The 21,047-nt window shown below is 43.2% G+C and overlaps 1 protein-coding gene and 1 pseudogene across 1 annotated transcript; both read right to left on the bottom strand.

Moving 5' to 3' along the window:
- Positions 1 to 696: 696 nt before the first annotated feature.
- TTC5 (tetratricopeptide repeat domain 5) lies at positions 697 to 17,858 on the bottom strand. The gene is made up of 10 exons (XM_028119559.1): positions 17,777 to 17,858; positions 14,089 to 14,221; positions 12,230 to 12,441; positions 11,708 to 11,858; positions 10,568 to 10,659; positions 8,620 to 8,676; positions 7,694 to 7,840; positions 7,292 to 7,506; positions 3,628 to 3,772; positions 697 to 1,313 (listed from the first exon to the last, which is right to left on the bottom strand). Exons 1-10 carry the CDS (start codon positions 17,825 to 17,827, stop codon positions 1,194 to 1,196), a joined length of 1,323 nt encoding a protein of 440 aa, XP_027975360.1. The 5' UTR covers positions 17,828 to 17,858; the 3' UTR covers positions 697 to 1,193.
- A 1,053-nt stretch (positions 17,859 to 18,911) lies between these two features.
- LOC114221334 (short transmembrane mitochondrial protein 1 pseudogene) lies at positions 18,912 to 20,733 on the bottom strand (annotated as a pseudogene).
- Positions 20,734 to 21,047: the final 314 nt, after the last annotated feature.

The raw sequence follows: 21,047 nt of genomic DNA, 5'->3' as shown, positions 1-21,047 counted from the left end.
GATTTATTCCGAGTTCTTATATCTTATTTATGACCGAGTGCTTATATCTCTGGCACCCAACCCCGTGTGGAGTCTCCAAACCCAGCAGATCCCTGCGGTGCACTCCCGCGCCACTCCTCCCAGGGAGAGGAAGGGGAGTCTCCCCGGATCTGCCGCTTGTTGGGTCCCTGCTGGAGGAGCAGTGGCCTGTGTCCCGGATCATGGTTTATGGCAACCCCGAGCTGAGAGCCCGCGCCTCGGCTCCATCTCTGCAGCCGGCTTCCCCGCTCCGATACCTGGGAGCTCTGCTGCACTCAGGCACCCCCGGTCTTTCTGTGACCCCGAGGGTCCTGAGACCACACTGTCCCAGAGAGGGTTCCACCCCTGCTTAGCCACTGGAGCGACGTCCCTCAGCGGAGCCAACTTCTAAAAGTTCAGATTTTGTGCTCCGCGGCTCTATCACTTGCCAGAAGCGGCTGACGGAGGCCCCCTCCCCCGCCGTCTATCCTCCTGAATATCGCCTCGGATTCACTTCTCCACACGTCCTACCTTCCAGAAAGTGGTCGCTTTTCTGTCGAGAAATGAACCATTTTATGTAAAGGGGAAAAAGAAAGCTGGGCGGGGGGGAGGATTACGCCAATGGACTGAAGTGATCCTAAAACCAAAATTCTAGCTTAGAGAGAATGAAGCCAAACTACACGGTATTTTTTTCTCCAAACAAATTTAATTCTGTTCCAGCCCCAAAGAAGGGGAAGGACCTAAAGTTTAAAAACAAAACTAAAAATTGCAAAAACAAAACAAAAAAAACAAGCTATTAAAAAATTAAGCCCCCTCCCTTAGCAATAAATACTGAAATGATATATACACATGAGGCTCAGGAAGGAGGCAAGAACAAGAACCTTGGGAACTCTGTCCCATGGCAAGATCCCAATACTTCTACCAATTCCATGCTCTTTGCCTAAAACAGAAGAGCAATGAAAGAGGCAGCAGAGGTTATACCAGGGGAGTGTGTGCCTCAGAGAGAGCTAGAACAGGATAAAAGGAGGGAAAGAAGAGACACACAGTGCCTCACAGGGCAGAGGAAAGGAAAGTCATCATCTCAAACATCCGCCCTGGCCCGGCTGAGTCCCGGGATATCAGTGGTCCGGCTGCCGAGGGCCTGTGAGCTTCTCCTCTCGCGCCGACTCCTTCTTCAGCGTGCAAGTCAAGTAAGCTCATTCACACTGGGGCCGCGATGCCACTGTGGCAGCAGCCTGACTACTGGAGCCCTGCGGCTTCCCATTCACCACTAGCAGGAGGGGTGTCTCCACACGAACACTGGAAAAGCAATAGTCCTAGAAAAGACAAACGCACAGAGGTTCATGATAGATCCTGAGATGGAAGCAACTCCACACAGGGATACACCACCTGGGACTTTGTCCCCCTTCCTTCCCCCCCAGGATATACACCCCCTACCTCCATCTCACATTAAAGAAACGAAGCTGAGCTATAATTTTCCCCAAATTTTCAATCTTCAGAAGGAAAATCTGGGGCAGGTGGGATGCCAGTAATATCACAAGAATGGGACAATTCTCTGAAAAAAGACAGGTTCTGGCACAGCCTAGCCAAAGGGCACCACCAGCTGCCACACAATCTGCCCTTTCCAGGGTTTCCTGACAATTAAAACTAGATACACACAGGGGCGCCCGGCTGGCTCAGTTGGTGGAGCATGTGACTCCTGATCTCAGGGCTCTGAGTTCTAGCCCCATGTTGGGTGCAGAGCTTACTTAAAAATAAAATCTTAAAAACAAAAACAAAAACCCAGATAAACAGAGCAGCCAGTGAAAATTCTGAGAAACTCTTAGTCCAAGTGTTTTTTAAGGCCCGAAATACATTTTTCATGTAAAAGCAGCACATAATGTTTCAAAGGTTTTTCCCCGGAGCTGAGAAAACTACAGAGAAACAATCGCTCACATCTACTGTTGGTACTAACTGGTACAATATTCCAAAAATAACCTGGCAATATGTATCAAAAGTCTCAGAACTCTGCACACCCTTTGGAGCCAGAATTCTACCTTAGAAATTCATTTAAGTAAATAATCCTGGATATGGACAGATATAAATTTTTTCACTACAGTGCCTTTATGACAGGGAAAAATGAGAAATAATCTAGATCTGGGGGCAGCAAATTTCTTCTGTAAAGGGCCAAGTAACAGTTTAGGCTTTGTGGGTCCTACGGTCTCTGTCACGGAACTATTCAACTCTGACACTGCAGTGCAAAAAGCAGCCACAGACAATCATGAACAAATGAGCATGGCTGGGTTCCAAAAAAATTAACTTGTGGACGCTGAAATTTGAATTTCCTGGAATTTTCAGGTATCACCAATTATTCTTCTTCCTCCAATTGTTTTCATTTAAAAATACAGACACGGGGAACCTGGGTGGCTCAAATGGTTAAGCTTCTGCCTCCGGCTCGAGTCATGATCCCAGGGTCCTGGGATCCAGTCCCGCATCAGGCTCCCTACTCAGCAGGGAGCCTGCTTCTCCCTCTGCCTCTCTCTCTCTTATGAATAAATAAAATCTTTGAAAAAATAAAAAAATAAAAATACAGACACTATTCTTGTCTCACAGGCCATACGAAATGGGCAGGGGCCAGATTTGGTCAATAGGCCACCATTTGCCAACCCCTAATCTAAATGGTGAACAAATGGTTAAATAGCGACTCATGTAAGATTTCCGTATGAAAGGAGCCAGTACAGGCAAAAAAGCTCTTAACACAGCAGCTAGCAGTCAGTTATGTGTTCAGTAAATGTTAACTATCATCATCATCTTCATCACCACCTGTGTGTGTCAATTTAAAACAATGTTGTAGAATATGTAAAAACACAGGAAATATTCACAAACATTACATATGGTATTCTTCTCCTTATTAAAAATATACATACGAATGTGTATGTATAGATTTATGGAAAAAAAAACTGGGGGTGTACGTCCGAAACTGCTAGAACAGTAATAACATCTGAGTGATAGTATTTCGGTCCACCTTTTAAAAAATTTTATTGAGGTAACTGGCATCTAACACTAAGTTTAAGGTGTTCAACATGTTTATTTAATATATTTATATAGTGGAATATGATGATCACCATGGTGTTAGCTAACACCTCTATCATGTCATACAATTGTCATTACTTTTTTGTCATGGGAACAATTAAGCTCTAGTCTCTTGGCAACTCTGAAGCATATAATACCATACAGTTGTCTGTAATCACTGTAGTATGCATAAGCTCTCAAGGACGTATTTATCTACTAGCTGCAAGTCTGCACCCTTAAACAGTATCTCCCCAATTTGCCCAGCCCTACAGTCCCTGGCAACAACTATTCTCTTCTCTTCTCCTAAGCTGAGCTTTATTAGATTCCATATGGAAGTGATAATCATACAGTATTTATCTTTCTCTGTCCAGTCCATGTCCATTTTTAAAATTCTTTCTGTTTACCAATAGTTTCCCTTTTTAGTAAAAAAAATATATATATATATGTCATACATATGCATATCATATATATATACACACATATAAAAATATGCATTTCTTTACATATTCGTTAAAAGAGACAAATTTGGCCCCACTTTCAGAGCCTATGAGCTGGGAAAAAATCCTGGCCATCACTCACTTTTCCTTTGTGCTGAATTCGGTGAAGCCGAAGGTTGGGCTCAGGAACGGCTACAGAGTCGCCAATGAGCACTCCCCAACTCTGTACCATATTATACACCATCACTGCATAGCAAGGTCCATCTGAATCTACCAGGCCAAAGGTACTGCCAGGTTAAGATGGGTTAAGGGAGGGGTGGGGAGGAAAGTGGGCAGGAAAGAAGAGCAAAAACAGTGGTTTTAAAATATCAACAAAATAAACAAATGCTTTCTCAGTTACTTATTTAGAAAACTTACAACAGGTACCATCATCCACTATGCATGTCTGAGTCCTCATCTGTCTTACGTATATAGTATCTTTGATAAAGCATATGTACAAGACTCATCAGTCACTGTGCCACACACTTGAGACATATGCATGCTGGGACCATTCAACAAATACTAATAATGAACCAGCTCAAAATGTTGCAGCTGCAACATTATTCCTGGTCTATCAATTTAATCATCACAACCTTCCAACTCTCTAACCATCATTATCAATTTCACTGAATCCCACAAACTTTCACTGAAAACCTATCATGGGTCAAGCTTTGTGCTTAGCAAGAAGACACTGATCCAGCTATGAGTGAGCTTACAGTCTAGCAGGAGTCAGACACTTAAACCATCACTTACAGGACAAGTGTAAGAGGTGCCAGAACAGACAGCTTTTCCCTCGTGCTGAGTTCAGTGAGGCTAAAGGTGGGACCATGGGAACCCAGAGGAAGAAATGTTCAAAACTAGAAAGCAGGGAAGGCATCCTTGAGGAGGAGACCCTCAAACAGAATGGAAAAGGATAAAAAATTATCTGGGTTACAAAAGGAAAACTAATCATCAGTAGGAACAGAAAACCTCTGGGGCAGAATGGAAACAGGGATTAACTGGGAGGGAACACAAGAGAACTTTCTGAGGTGCTGGTAAGTAATGTGCTCTATCTTCACAGGTGTTTGGGTTACACAGATGTATGTTAGTCAAAACTTAGCAAATGTACACTAAGATCTGTATATTTCATTCTATGTAAATTTTACATAAAAAGGAGAAAACTAAACAAATACTAAACTCAAGTTAATGACTACATGCTGAAGTATTTAGAGGAAAGTATATTGAGCTCTGCAATTTACTCTGCAATGCACCAAAAATAAGCTGGATCAATGGATGAATAAGGGGACAGACAGATATGTGAGAAACCAAGTGAGATCACTGGTGGTAGAATATAGGTGGTTGGGTACGCAGATGTTCACTGAAAAATTCTTTCAATTTTGCCATGTTTGAAAAATTTCAAAATAAAATGTTGTGACGGAAAATGTGAGCTGTATCAAGAAGGAGCCAAAGGATTATCCAGACAGACACAAACTGTGTGTAAAGGCACAAAGGCATGAAAACAGCTGCTCTGGAACCTACAAAATAATGCCATGACAGGCACAGGAGGCAAAGTGGGAAAGTGAAAGAAGAGAATGGAAAGAGGCAAGCAGGGAGCAGATTATGAAGGACTTTGCATGCTAAGCTAACCTAAGAGTTCAAACTTTATCCTGAAAATAAGCACACTAGTAGGAAGGGATTTTATACAAGAAATGGCAATGCTCAGTTCTGCATCTGGGAAATATTTCTCTGCACTGTGGACCACTGGACAAAAAACAAGGAGTCAGAAGACGTGTCTGGAGAAGCAATAAGGGGCTAAATTGAGTCTGTTGAGACAGAAAAGTAGGGACTAAAAAAAAAAAATTAAAAAAAATATATATATATGTATAAATATATATATATATGAATGAATGACTTGGTGAGAACCACAATGCAGAAGAATGGATAATTCTAGAACAACTTCCAGAAGTCTTAATTAAGTGACTGAACAGAAGCAGTACCACTGATTGACAAGGAAGTCAGGGAGGAGAAACAGTTTAGAGAGAAAGAGAAGTGAGTAATTTTGGACATACTGAGTTAGAGATTTCTGATGGGAGTCCAAAGGTAGCTGGATATAGGAATCCAAAACTTAGAAATGAGGCCTGGACTGGAGATACACCTGTGAGCATGGTGGGGGCAGCATGCCTTGGGTTTATATGACATCACCAAAAGACATGACCTATAAATGAGATGGGGAAGAACTGGGGCTCGTGCCATCACCTAGCACACCTGAATTCATAACCAACGTTGCAATCAAGCCCAGCATTCTCCTGGTGAATCCAATCAAAGCCTCAGAATCCTTCTACACAGGACGTTGGACAGCCACTGCCAAGTGGTAGAACTTGGCACCTATTTGCCATCCTGGTAGAGCGAGAGAAGTGGAAAGGAATAAAAACAGAGTCCTCCTGGAAATTAACATTTAGAAGTTAAGAAAAAGAGAAACCAGGAAGTGACAAAATATTTGTCTTCGAGGCCCCCTAGAATCCACCTTTGTCTATCTCTCCTTCTCATTCCTCTTAATTCTAGGGTCTGCTCTAGTTAACTGAACTTTTCTCAACTATCTTCTTGATCTTCCACTCATATGTCTCTAGAGAAGTCCATGGAGAAAGCTTAGGCATATAACGGGAAGTGTTTCAGTTTGGATGAAGCAGAAGGGATATGAAAGGGAACAGTGAGAGAGCAGTCAGAATGCTGTGGAGCCACATAGTGGAAGCCACAGGACCAGACACTGGTGATGCCAGGCAAAACAAATTCAGTAGAAAACAGAAAAAGGAAACCAGTCAATGAGGGTTTAGGAAGTGAGTGACGGACCAAGGAGTGATGAAACGGACTAAACCATAATTTTTCAAGAATTAAAAATTTTCTAAGTGAGGGGTGCCTGGCTGGCTTAGTCAGTAGAGTGTGTGACTCATAATCTTGGGGTTGAGAGTTCAAGCCCTGCACTGAGAGTGTACAGATTACTTAAAAAAATAAAATCTTAAAAAAATATTTTTTCTAAATGAATGTTCTTAACTCATTTCCTCTGCTAGACTGTAAGCACCTTCACTTGGATCCTTTACATTTCACTCCCTACCAAACATATAACAGATGCTCAATAAATATTTGTGGAATAACATCTAAGACAGTCTCCCCATCAGGCCTTAAATTCTAACTCAAAGCTAACCTTCCAGAACTGCCTAGGGATACCTAAGTCCAAAGAGGACTGAAAACTCTCCCTCCTCCTACTTCTGTGATCATGAAAATACAAAGAGGCAGGAAAATTTCAAGGTTTCCATCTGCCTTATAAAAAAACAGCATTCAGGCACCTGGGTTGCTCAACTGGTTAAGCGACTGCCTTTGGCTCAGGTCATGATCCCGGAGTCCCGGGATTGAGTCCTACATCGGGCTCCCTGCTCAACGGGGAGTCTGCTTCTCCCTCTGACCCTAGCCCCTCTTGTGCTCTCTCTCTCACTCTAATAAATAAAATCTTTTAAAAAAATAAAAATAGAAAACAGCATTCAAATTTCAGCTATGGATGTTATAATCCACAGAGCACCAAGCTCCAGAAAAAAAAAAAAATGGGTGATGACAAAATCTAGGGAGAGATTGTGAGTCATCACCTAGACAATACCTGCTCAATGGACAGTCACAGAAGGAAGCAGAACGCACTCATCTGTGACCACTAACAACGTCCTCAACTGTCAGAGAAGGGCCAGGAAGTGAGACCCATTAGTTCAAAAGAATGAAAAAGAGGAAAGGCAAGAGAAACTCACAAGGGGACCTTCTCCTCTGTGGTGAGGCTGAACACCACCTTTCCTAGGACCACGGCACCACTGTTCACACCAGGCTGTAGGGCACTCAGTGGCTTGAGCTCCAGGGTCAACTTCTGCCCAGAGGCTGACTGGTAGCGCCCATCACCACAAGGGCCTAGATGGGCTGGGCGCAAGCTTCCCAGCATGCTCTGCAACTTTTTGGTCTTCATCTTTCCCTGCCAAAAAAAAAGGGGGGGGGGGTGGAGGAATAGATAAGAAGATGTAAATTAGTCGTTCTGAGAGTCTACTCCTACCCCCACCTACCCACTTCTATAGATAGGGTCACTGCGACCGAAGCCTATCTTATTCTTACTTTATTGACCCACAGAATAAAAGCAGAATTCAGCCTTTTGACAACTTTACCTTGCTCTCAAGGAGGCTGGTTAATCTATTCAGGAACTCCAGAAGTTGCTGCTCTCGTTGCTGGGGCTCCGGCCAAGCAGGGTCAAGGACTGCAGCCCGAGAGAAGCCCTCCAGGGCCTCCCCATAATTCTCTTCATATTTATGTAACTGCACAAGAAGTAAACGAAAACCTCCCAAGTACATGTGTATCTAACACAAACTATGGCAGGGGGAGTGATGGCACAATGTGCTAGGAATCTACAGAAATGAATTGTTTCCTTCCCAGTGGCTTTCCTGCTCTACGATGAATAGACTGAAGAAACAGTAGTGCTTTACAGCCCTCACCTTGGCTAAGGGGTCACAAACCCCAAAGATGGAATTGTTTCAAAGATACTAACTTCCGGGGTGCCTGGGTGGCTCAGATGGTTGGGCGTCTGCCTTCAGCTCAGGTCATGATTCCAGGGTCCTGGGATCAAGCCCCACATCAAGCTCCTGGCTCAGCGGGGAGCCTGCTTCTCTCTCTCCCTCTGCCTCTCCCCCGCCACCCACTCATGCTCTCTCTCTCTCTGTATCTCTGTGTCTCAAATGAATAAATAAAATCTTAAAAAAAAAAAAAAGACACTAACTTCCAAATTTGAAAATAGTTACACTGCACAGAGTGGGTCAGTCTATTTTTATATTTATATTGAACATTTCAGAAAAGTCTTCTAAACTGTCCCTCTATCCTCTGTGTACCCTCCCGCCTCCTCGGCCCCTTCCACTTTCCCGCCAGAGGCCCCATCAGATCCTAAAGTCAAACTGAGCCAGCTCTCCCTCAAAATAATGTGGCTTTCCTCCCGCAGTTTGTACCCAACTTTGTCCCTGTGAATACTCAGTTATCGTTCCAGGCTAAGACCCAGCTGTCACTCGGGTGACTTGCAGATGACCACCACCCTGGCAGGTCTTACCGTTGCCCTGTTCAGATGAAGATCAGGATTGCTGCAAGCTGTCCTGTCAACCTTCTCCTACAGCGGGAGAAAAAGACCATCAGTGGAACCTGTCTCACTCTTACGGATGGCCATGCCCAACATGCCCTAGACCTCTCCCCCCTGGAAAAATCCAAAGTTTCTTCCCTGCCAAAATGTTACCTCTACCCACACTGTTATACGGTAACCATGTGAGTGGTATATTACTCAGTCCCTGACACCTCAAGGAGGTAAGGGTTTTTGTGTGTGCATGAAAACTTTCTGAAATATGATTATAATTTATCCATGCACCAGCACAAAGATAAAAGAAAAGTATAAAAGCATTCTGATAAAAAAAAAAATTTAATGGTGAGATAATGGTATAAATGAAGAAGGCCTAGAAGAGAAATGTCATCAATTTAATACATTTCCTTTCCCCATGATCCCAGCTCCAGATACAGATAGAAGCATGTTTCTATATTCAAGCCCCCTTCAAACACCCGCTGAAAGTCAAATTCTGATTCTCTAATTTAAATAAATGGCCAGAAACTACATGAAAGTTCAGGCAGATGTGCTGTGAAAAAAACTGCAATGTTCAGGGCTACGTTCAGCTTATTTTTCCAATTATGTTCACTGCCTAGCACATCACAAAAGTACAAACAACATGGATTAAAACTGTTTAAATGGTTGGTTTGAATATGTTTAAAAATGCAGGTTTGGGTGAAGAAATTAAGAATTAAAAGCAACAATTTAGCAGAAGCCAAATATAAAATTTTTAAAGAGCACACTATTGGGGCATCTAGGTGGCTCAGTCAGTTACACATCTGCCTTCGGCTCCGGTCATGATCCCAGGGTCCTGGGATGGAGCCCCTCACAGGGCTCCCTGCTCAGTGGGGGGCCTGCTTCTCACTCTCCCTCTGCCTGCCGCTCTGCCTACTTGTGCTCTCTATCTCACTGTCAAATAAATAAATAAAATCTTTATTAAAAAAGTACACTGTTACTATTTTTTTAAATGTAAACATCCACCAAAGTAAGAAATTAGACTAAAATATAATCCCTCTGCCTTCAAGTTCCCTGATGGAAAAAAGGTCAGTCCCTAAACTACAAACATGAATAGAATATTCTGCCACACAGAATAAAATAAGTAATGGTAAGTTAAAAAGCAATTCTCCATGTCAAGAGAAGAAAGCAAAAAAAGAAAGGTGAATATGAGACCCAAATAAAAACTGCTCAGAAGGCCAAGGTGAACCTTCTTATAATGAGTAATCAGGAGCTCAAGCCTGAAGGAATCCCCCATGTAAGCAGCTATTGATAGAAAAACGGCCTGAAAGGCCTAAACAAAGCATGAGCTCCAGCAGATTAATCCTGAGGAAATGATGCAGAATGGGCTATATGCTGTTTTCTATTTTAAAGCTTTTATTTTTAAGTCATCTCTACACCCAAAGTGGGGCTTAAACTCACAACCCTGAGATCAAAGGTCGCATGCTCTACCAGCCGAGCCAGCCAGGAGCCCCTACTGTTTTTGATTTTAGCCTGTGGGAAATCCAGAGCCATAGTATCTCATGGTTTATCACGGGATAGCACTTAATTTACACTTAAGTATTACAGCTTTCCTTTTTCTTTAAACATGTACACAAATATTAATAAGCATTACTTTAATATAGACTTTTTTCCCCACCACAAAAGATAAACACATTGGGATGGGCTCTGTGATTTGATTATAAGTGCCAGTAGGAAACCTAGATAGTTCAAAGGCCTATCTAGCACTGAGGCACCCTTGCAAGTGGTTGCTAACACTCCAGTTATAAGAAGAAGTAAGTCACCTCTGTAGATACAGCTTTGCAAAACCACACACACTGGATGCCACTAATTACTGCCCATGCTGCTTGCAAAAGAGCCACGTAGAAGACTGAATGACACTCTTGCTTCTGCTGTGACCATAAATACTTACTGCTTGGGCATAGGCACTGAGGGCTTGCTGGGAGATCTTAGGGTTCTGGCCAGTATTGAAGTAAAGAGAAAGATATGCATTCCCCAAAATATCTGAAAGAGAAACAAAGGGTTTCCGGTTCCTCCTGTAAGGGGCTTGGAAGTCACCACTCCATCCTGATGGACTGAAAAATCCACAACTCTTCTTGGATCCATAAGACAGGGAACAACACAGGGCAAACTACTACCCCTAAAACTGGAGAAAGACAGGCAAACACAGGGACTGTGGCTCACCAGGGCAGGAACTCATGAGCCATGGTACCAGTGCTGAGGTAGGAACGCCTGAACTGGAACTGGAACTGACAAAGAGCTGGAGGGTCAGTGTGGACAAGCCTGGGAGTCAGAAACTCCAGGGGTCCCAGGCATAAGGAGGTCCCCACAATACTGTGAGATTTACCTCCAGAAGCTCAACCAGATTCCCGCAGCAAGTATCCAAGAAAAATCCCCTCATACTTCCAGCAGGTGGAAGGGGAGAAAGAACTTGTTCTGAAATATGCTAGAGCACCCTGTTCTTCACAAGGCCTGCCCTCGGGAGAAACTAGCTAACCAAAGCCTAACTAACCTGAGGAAGGAAAATATCCATCTGGCCATACCCATCCACGTGCGGGAGGGGGGACACCCAGCTGCAGCCCACTCTAGCCATCCTGCCCCACCTAAGTAAGGAAAAAAACCCAAGAAGCACAGTGGGGAGTCACCTCAGAGCCCAGATTCAAGATATAACCTATTTTGGTTACCCTCAAAAGTTTACCTGAAAGGTCCCACATCTGACAAAACCCAGTGATAACACTGTATTTGGTATACTCCAAACTTAACGGGGATAAAGAGGCAAACGCAGACCCAAAGCAGAAACCTCAACAGACTGCACAAAAGCCCTGTCTTGCTTATGTGGAAACATAAGCGTCCTCTCTTGGATGAAAAGATCGAAGAGTTCCTAAAACAGTGGTTCATCAAAATACCTTTCAGGTTGCTTCAAAACAAAGACGCCCAGGCTTAACACTTAGAATCAGACCCAACAGCCAGGCTCCAGAAGGTTCTGGCATGTGCAGCCACGTTGAGAACCACTGCTCTAGAAACTTGCTGGAGATCTTTTAAGAGCACTCACACCAGGAGCGGCCATCGTGGACATCCATCTGCACAGCCAACTTAGCCTGTCGGACACTGTCCATGACATGACGAGAATGTTCATCTCCAGTGTCCGTCCGAAGCTGGCGAAGCACCATGGACAGGTTTTGAAGGGACACTTTGTTCTTGCACTGCAAATGGAGAAGACACATACTCAACCTTCCTGATTCTATTTCCCCTTTCCAGATCTTTTCTACCTTAATCTTCTAAATCTAATTTCTCATCTTAACTCTTACCGCCATCTACGAGGATCAACTTGGCTGTTAATTTTTCTTCACTTCTCATCTCTCCCTGAACCTGATCCCATCATCTTCCTTTCTCAGTCCCCCGTCCCTGTTTTCCTCAGCCAGGTCTGCTCCCCAAATCTTCCTCCCCTCTGATTCCATTCTCCTAGTTCTAGCACAGTTCTATTCTGGTATTCATATCCCAGGGAAATTCATAGAACCAAAGGAATCTCAGCCTTCCCCATCTGTGTTTTCCAAGGGGACAGGAGATGGCTCACATGGGTCAGGGCTCCTGAGAAGCAGGTGTGGGCAGCCGCAATATCGCCTTTCTTCCAGTATACCTCACCCAGCTGGTTCCAGGCTTCCACCAGCTTGGGTTCCAGCTTCACAGCCTTTGACAGAAGCTCCTCAGCCTTAGGACTATAGTCAGGAGTCACATTCAGTGCCTTCCCAGTCAGCATCAGAACCTGTGCCTTGCCCTGGACAGAACCTAGGAGGAAAGGGAAAATGGAGGAAATGAGAAAAACCCAGGCAGTCTTACAGAGAGGACCAGGGGACTTACTCTCAAGAAATAACCCCAGGTCGGCCCTAGGAATGAAACAGTTGACGAAACTCTTTAGGAACAAACCACTTATTGAAAGCCTACCAAAGCCACCATGCTTTCAATAGCACTGATAGCCTACCATATGCAGAGTACCAGGTTAGGTTAACAGGGTAACTAAGAAAGCATTATCCCTACCTTGAAGGGGCTTACAATCTAGTGGAGAGGACAAAGCATATTCATGGAAAATTAAAACAACAAGGGGTGCCTGGGTGGCTCAGTCGTTAAGCATCTGCCTTAGGCTCAGGTCATGATCCCAGGGTCCTGGGATCGAGTCCTGCATCGGGCTTCCTGCTCAGTAGGGAGTCTCCTTCTCCCTCTGCCCCTCACCCCACTCGTGCTCTCTCTCTCTCTAATAAAATCTTTTAAAAAAATAAAACAACAATGAAAAGGGGCATATGGCATACACCCAATGAATGGGTTTTAAAAAGTGAAAAGGGGGGGCACCTGGGTGGCTCATTCGCTTAAGCACCCGACTCGATTTCAGCTCCTGTCATGATCTCAGGGTCGTGAGATCAAGCCCCGCATCAGGCTCCACACCCAGCAAGACAGTCAGCTTGGGATTCTCTCTATCCCTCCTTTCCTCCCTCAGTGACCCCACCTCCACCATGCTCGCTCACTCTCACTCTCTCAAATAAATAAATAAATCTTTAAAAAATGTTCAAAAAAAAAAAAGTAAAAAGGAGAAAAGACAAGATCCTCCAGTTAAGAAAATGATATACACAAGGGCAGAGAGGCAGAAACCCATGTGGCATGTACAAGGGAGAATGGACAGTCCATCCTGAAAGGAACAAAAAGTTCCTCTGTAAGTAAGTCGTCACAGATAAGAGCAGAAGAAAGAAAAACAAACAAAAATGGAGATAAGGGAACAAAAGATAATGGAGACTTGGATACCAAATTAAAGTGTTTACACTTCAACCAGTCAACAGTAGGAATCTCTGATACTTGAGCAAAGAGGCAGACAAAAGGATTAGATTAAATGCATGAAGTAATAGTCAGAAAGATAATGGCATGGCCATTACATTATTAATTTGGAAGTAAAAGAAATTAGAGGCAGAAAGGTCAATTAAGAAGAAGAGTTTAGGGGAGTCTGGGTGGCTCAGTCAGTTCAGTGTCCATCCACCTCTTGGTTTCAGCTCAAGTCATGATCTCGGAGTCTTGAGATCGAGCCCCGAGTGGGGCTCCATGCTCAGCCAGCAGGGAGTCTGCTCCCCCTCTCCCTTTCCCTCTGCCCTTCCCCCAGCTCACACACACTCTCTACCTCTCAAATAAATAAATAAATCTTAAAAAAAAAAAATAGTTTAAGCAACAGGTATGTTCTTTTATTTCAAGGCAGTTGCTATAATCAAACTTTAGAAAACACAGTTTAGAGGACTAAAAGGTAGCCATCCTACACAGGGGCCCACAGAAGAAATACTCCGTTGTACCATCCTGTAGCAGCCACAAATAGGATACCAAAGACTTCACAGAGAGAGAGCAAAACTCTATCGCATTTCAGCGAAGGGCAGGGGGTTGCATGCTCTTTGCCACTCATACCCACTACTTCCTCCATCCGCCGCAAGGTCTTCTCCATCTCCTCCCGCACATCCTGTTGCTTCCTTCCAGCATCCTCAACACCATGTGTCTCGAAATAGCACTCTCGAAACGAATACAGCTGATCCACCAGTGCCTAGGAAGTGTAAGAATAGTACCATTAAGAGAAGAGAACGCCAGACAAGGAAATTTGAGACTAGCTAGCCATGCCAGCTCTGGTCTAGAAATACGGATCCTCTATCTCACTGAGGAATGACGCACGAGGCCAGCGGACGGGTCTACGAAAATGCCACAGATCATGAACAAAAGTAGCCAGGTCCCAGCACCACACTCGTGTAGTCCCGTGCCAGTCCCGGCCCTGTGATGATAGTTCTCTCTCCCCCCAGCCCCAACAGGGCTTCCAGTATGACTAAGCACTTCATATACCACAGTCAAGAGGAGAAAAACACTTTGCAACTTGAGATAAAACAGTTACTAAGGTAATCCTATGCTGGGGCGCCTGGGTGGCTCAGTCGTTCAGCGTCTGCCTTCGGCTCAGGTCATGATCCCAGGGTCCTGGGATCGAGCCCCGCATCGGGCTCCTGCTCAGTGAGGAGCCTGCTTCCCCCTCTCCCACTCGCCCTCCTTGTGTTCCCTCTCTCGCTCCGTCTCTGTCTGTCAAATAAATAAATAAAATCTTAAAAAAAAAAAAAAAAAGGTAATCCTATGCTTCGGGTCCCCAGAGTACAAAACTTTGAAATGCACCCTTAAAACTGGACTTCCTAACGAAAACAATCATATCCCTGATTTTTCCTATGCTAGTATCTGAAAATACATGACCATTGTGACGATGATCAACATGTGAGAGCCATTGTTTTCCACGACAAAGAGATCAATTTAAGTTTGAGGACGTTGGTATTTTTACAGGATTTTGTTTCTTTAAATACTCGTGGTTTTTGTTGTTTTGTTTTGTTTTTGTTTTGTCAAGTCACCTTCTGGCTTTTGCCTTTGACCCAAGTAAATGTTCCCTTTCCTATTTTAAATACCTCTGTCTCTGAGTCTTCCTGTGACACCAAAGCTTTTTCTTTATCTAGTCTGAAACTGACCAGCAGCAGAAATATATAACACAATTCTGTCACATCTTAACTACCTCCACAGTACATCCTAAATCCATCTACCTGTCTCCATCCCACTAGGACTCTCCCGGACTAAATCGGCACCATTACTTGCCCAGACTGTTGCAACAGCTTCTTACCTGGTCAGCTGTTCTCTACTCTCTCACATTCTCCTCCTTGTAGTCGGAATGACCTTACAAAAATGCAAATCACATCACAAACTCTCAGTTTTCCACTGTAGAAAGAATAAAATCTAACTCCTCACCACAGCCTAGAAGACGGTACAACCTCACACTACTACTCACCCTCCCCCACCCTCGCTTCTACAATACTCAAGCCACACTGGCTTTCACTGAGTTCCTCAGATCCAGCAAGCTCAATCCCCCCGTGGGGGTTTATACACGCCATTCCCTCTGCCTGGACACTCTTTCCCCAGATCTTTGCATGCCTCATTCCTCATTATCATTTAGATCTCAGTTCACTATCAACTTCTCAGAGGCTTTCCCTGACTATCCAAACTAAAGTAACCACTTCCCCTGTTAATCATACTTTATTTTTCTTCATAGTCCTTACCAGCTGAAATTATGTGACCTATACATTAACTGTCTGTTGTCTGTCTCCACCCCTAGAATGTAAGCTCCATGATGGGAGGGTCCTAATCTCCCATCTCCCGTGTTCAGAGCTATACCTGAGCACGACAACAGCGCTTGGAACACAAAAGGCTCTCATTAAAAATGTTGATTGAATGGCATAATGTATCACCCCTGTCTCTAACAAACACATATGTGCTATACGTAATTTAAAACCCTACCCAGAGCAAAGAGAATGGACAGTCCCCTCTGTAGCAGCAATGTTTTCCAAATTTATTGTGTGTATTATTTTCAGGACTCAGCCTGCAGATTCCGATTTTTAGAAGCTTTAGCAGAACTCAAACACCTTTTAACAAGCACCCCAGATGACTGTAATGAAAATGGTTTGTAAAACACACTTTGAGAAATATCTTTTTATGACATTCCTTCTGCCCTAAAATGACAACGAAATCCAAACGTACCACCATTCCCATGGATAGCAACATCACTCTCCTCTCCCTCTCCTCTACTCCATTCCCCCCATTCCATTCCTACACCATTCCTGCCCACCCTGCCCAAGATACCCAAGCATACATGCTTAGTCCGTCTACCACAAATGAGCCCAGGAAAAGGCTGTTCCCAGCAAAACTTACAACCCAATTCCTTTTGCCCTGCAATGCGCATGGCTGTAAATCAGGAATTTTAGAGAGGGTCTCGGTGTCTGTTTCTAGTCCTGAAAGCAAATACGCAAGAAATTGTTTGGCTTTGTTGTTTTATTTTGCTGGGGTGAACATTCTTAATAATTTCTAGTCTCATGGAAAAAGCAATATATGTAAGTTACTAAAATTTAAATAAGTACATGTAAAAAATACAAAATAAAAAATGCCTCATAATCACTCCAACCTCAGAGATAACCACTGTTTAGTGTACCTCTTCAGACTTTTTTTATACATATACACAATGTTTCTAATATGGAGCCAGGATTGAGAATCTCTAATTTCAGACAGTCACACTAGGGAATGAAATTAATCTAAGTCAAGTGGAAGTAAAATAAAGCTCACACTCTATAAAAAGTGTTATTGTCTTAGTCTGCTCAAGAAACAAACAAATCTCACCAATGTTTAAACTTTTGCATTACAAGTCTTTAAGCAGCTTATAAGCCTGTCACGGGTCTAATGTTTATTCCAGACTGGGAGCCCCTGACCCGCTCAGTCTGAAGAGCATGCAACTCTTGATCTCCGGGTGGTGAGTTTGAGACCCACCTTGGGTATCGAGATTACTTAAATAAATAAAACTAAAAAATAAATTCTAGGCTGTCTTAGAACACAAAGAACTGAGTTTCTGATATTTGAGGAAAATCTTGGGCCACCGAAGGAAGGTAAAGAGCAAACAACCAATTAGTGCGTACCTACCAAGTACAAAAGACTAGTCTTAGTCACAACTGCAGTCAGCTACGAACTATGTGGAGTATGGACCCCTCGTCATCAAACCCCAAGCTGGGATTGCAAGTGTGCAAAAGAATCAAAACCGTGGAGTCCTGAGGGGAGTGACCAGGATACAAGTGGTGCAAGCTATTACTCTGCTTGTTGCCAATTTCAAAGCAGGTAAGTAGCGAAGAAACGGCCTTTGTGGGAATCAAAACAACACATGGTAATAGTTCCGGCAGATCTACTACTGTGTATACTACCTGTGAGGGGTAAATGGAGGGAGAAACAAAACAAAACAAAACAACTCCCTAAGAACATGCAAGAATAAAGTTAGAGGCAACAAATCCTCTTCCACACAGGACTGAAACTGAGTGTACTCAGGTCAGCAGCAGGAGGTCCCAACACACGGCTGCGCTCCTCCCCTGGCGCGGGAGGCTCCCCTCTCCCACAGCCGCGGCACCCTCGCGAGTTGTTATAGTAACCTCACTGACACATGCAGCGTCCTGCATGCGCCAAGGAATTCGCTGGTACTACATAAACGGGGCTCCCCGCTTCTTCCCGAGGAACAAAGGCACATATAGATTTTAATCTATGGGCCCACCTGCAATTTCTGCAAGACCTGGTTGACTTCCTCGTCTTCATCAGCCATCATTTCCCAGCCACTCTCGGCTTCTCCGCCCCCAACTTGGTAACCACAGAGACTCACGCCCACCCCCATCGTGGAGCCAGAGCGACATCTAGAGCACTGGAGGCTTACCTGCACCTGAGTAGAGGAGCTGGTGCGTTATGTGGGTTTGGGTTTTGAGTTTTTTTCATGTATCCAAACATTTTTTTTAATTAAAAAAATACATTAAAAAATACATGGACTAATTATATGTTTAACAAATTAAAATAGTGATTTCTGATTGCAAGAAAAAAACAAAAAAACAGTTTTCTTATGAGAATCACTATAAAGTTATAATGTAAATGCATTTTTTACTGTGAAAAGGCACAAAATTTCCTTATGGACAACTTGTCATTTATCCACCATGTAATATCAAATACACCTGTAATCCGTAAAGTAAATATGATTCTATTGAAGGGAAAGAGCCAAATCAAAGACATTGTTGAGGAAAAACATGCATAGTAGACTATGAACTCTACAGAGGACAAAGGCCCTAATTTTACATATTTTTAAACTCCCTACTTCCTGACAAGGTTCTCAGAATATAGTTTCTCAGTTAATGAGTAACAAATTGACTTACTGGTTAAATTAGCAACTCTGGAGCTGCCTGACAACAGTATAAAACAAATGGATAATTCAGGAGTAACTGGCTTTTGGACTTGAATTTTAGTTATTCAAAACAACATAATTTAGTACCAAATGTTTAAACAACCATCATAATTGCTAAACTGTGAAATCAGCATTATTTATATCTGATCAACTATACAAAACTCATCAATTTTTCTTTAAAAAAAGGGGGGATAATAGAAATCCCAAAGAATAAAGGAGAGACTACTAATTAGGGGTCACATTTACTAACCTAGCACCATAATCCCAGTCTTGGGCCATCCCAAGTGGCTGGAAGGAGGAAGGGAAGCGGTGAGCATGTTGGAAAAGGGTAGTTCTTAATTTGTGGCCCATCTGTGTGGCTCTAAGGCAACACAGATCTAGCAGAGAGGAAAATCAGTGAGGCTGGAATTTAAAACAAAAGCTTTTGGTTCAGATGGTAAGGAGTCACTCAAGAACAGCAGAATCAGTATATCCAGAAGGCAGTGCTAGAGTCGGCCTCATGAACTAGGGGGTTTCTTCTTGACATCCAAGTCCTTTAGCCAGGTGTGGTATATTGTAATTCTGAGCCAGATACATTCCAACCACATTGCCAAAAGTACATCCCAGCAGGACCTGGAGCAAGGTTATCTGCTAGGAGGGCACAAAGCATGGCTAGGAACTGGTTTTCAAGGAAGGGCACCGCTGCAAACCACCTTAACCCAATGCCTGTAGCTCAGAGGCGATTCTCTATAATCACTTTTGAGTTCATAAACTTCTTTCTTTCCCAAATCATGGAAACCTCTAATATTCTCAAGTTAATTGCACGTATCTTTTTGTTCTATATCTTTCTACTTATACCAAGATTATACCATCTCCCCCTGCCAAAAAAGGCAGGTTAAGACAGTGTATGCCTGTGTTGTAAGTTTAAAATTTTAAGGGAAATTTAGTACAAGGGTAAGGAAATTTGTCTGGATATTTTCCAAACTTGACAGTTATTTTCTATATCAGAGGGATTTCATCATTTTGAACACACTATCTTTTTTTTCCTTTAAATTTTTTATTGTTATGTTAATCACCATACATTACATCATTAGTTTTTGATGTAGTGTTCCATGATTCATTGTTTGTGCATAACATCCAGTGCTCCATGCAGAACATGCCCTCTTTAATACCCATCACCAGGCTAACCCATCCCCCCACACCCCTCCCCTCTAGAACCCTCAGTTTGTTTTTCAGAGTGCATCATCTCTCATGGTTCGTCTCCCCCTCCGATTTACGCCCCTTCATTCTTCCCCTCCAGCTATCTTCTTTTTCTTAACATATATTGCATTATTTGTTTCAGAGGTACAGCTCTGTGATTCAACAATCTTGCACAATTCACAGCACTCACCATAGCACACACCCTCCCCAATGTCTATCACCCAGCCACCCCATCCCTCCCACCCCACCCCCACCCCAGCAACCCTCAGTTTGTTTCCTGAGATTAAGAATTCCTCATATCAGTGAGGTCATATGATACATGTCTTTCTCTGATTGACTTATTTTGCTCAGCATAACACCCTCCAGTTCCATCCACGTCGTTGCAAATGGCAAGATCTCATTCCTTTTGATGGCTGCATAATATTCCATTGTGTATATATACCACATCTTCTTTATCCATTCATCTGTCGATGGACATTTTGGCTCTTTCCACAGTTTAGCTATTGTGGACATTGCTGCTATAAACATTGGGGTGCATGTACCCCTTCGGATCCCTACATTTGTATCTTTGGGGTAAATACCCAGTAGTGCAATTGCTGGATCGAATGGTAGCTCTATTTTCAACTGTTTGAGGAACCTCCATACTGTTTTCCAGAGTGGCTGCACCAGCTTGCATTCCCACCAACAGTGTAGGAGGGTTCCCCTTTCTCCGCATCCTCGCCAACATCTGTCGTTTCCTGACTTGTTAATTTTAGCCATTCTGACTGGTGTGAGGTGGTATCTCATTGAGGTTTGGATTTGGATTTCCCTGATGCCGAGCGATGTTGAGCACTTTTTCATGTGTCTGTTGGCCATTTGGATGTCTTCTTTGGAAAAATGTCTGTTCATGTCTTCTGCCCATTTCTTGATTGGATGATTTGTTCTTTGGGTGTTGAGTTGGATAAGTTCTTTATAGATTTTGGATACTAGCCCTTTATCTGATACGTCATTTGCAAATATTTTCTCCCATTCTGTCGGTTGTCTTTTGGTTTTATTGACTGTTTCTTTTGCTTTGAACACACTATCTTAATAAATCTGCTCACTCGTGATGGTATCACGAAAGCCATAACTAATAAACTAATAGTATGTCAGTACACTAATAATGCCAACATAATAATAGACTATATCTAGGACACGTAAGAAACAATGACTGTCCCTGTAAAGGGAAATGGGGACCAAGAGTCGTCAGTAGGCAAAGAAAATTCTTTTGCTGTGTACACTTTTGAATTTATCATGTGCACATACTATTTAAAAATAAACATAATTTTTACATAAAAGTTGCTTCCACATAGACTGTCTCTGAAAGATACACAAGATACTGCCAACAGTAGTTGCTTTCAGAAAAGTGAAGTGAGTGACTGGGGGACGGGGGTGAAAGGTA

The sequence above is a fragment of the Eumetopias jubatus genome, unplaced genomic scaffold (genome assembly GCF_037043125.1).
Source record: "Eumetopias jubatus isolate StellerSeaLion01/CBP00866 unplaced genomic scaffold, mEumJub1_p1.0 scaffold_7, whole genome shotgun sequence".
Classification (NCBI taxonomy): domain Eukaryota; kingdom Metazoa; phylum Chordata; class Mammalia; order Carnivora; family Otariidae; genus Eumetopias; species Eumetopias jubatus.
The sequence above is the reverse complement of the archived record's forward strand: the minus strand, read 5'-3'. Positions and strand labels throughout refer to the sequence as shown.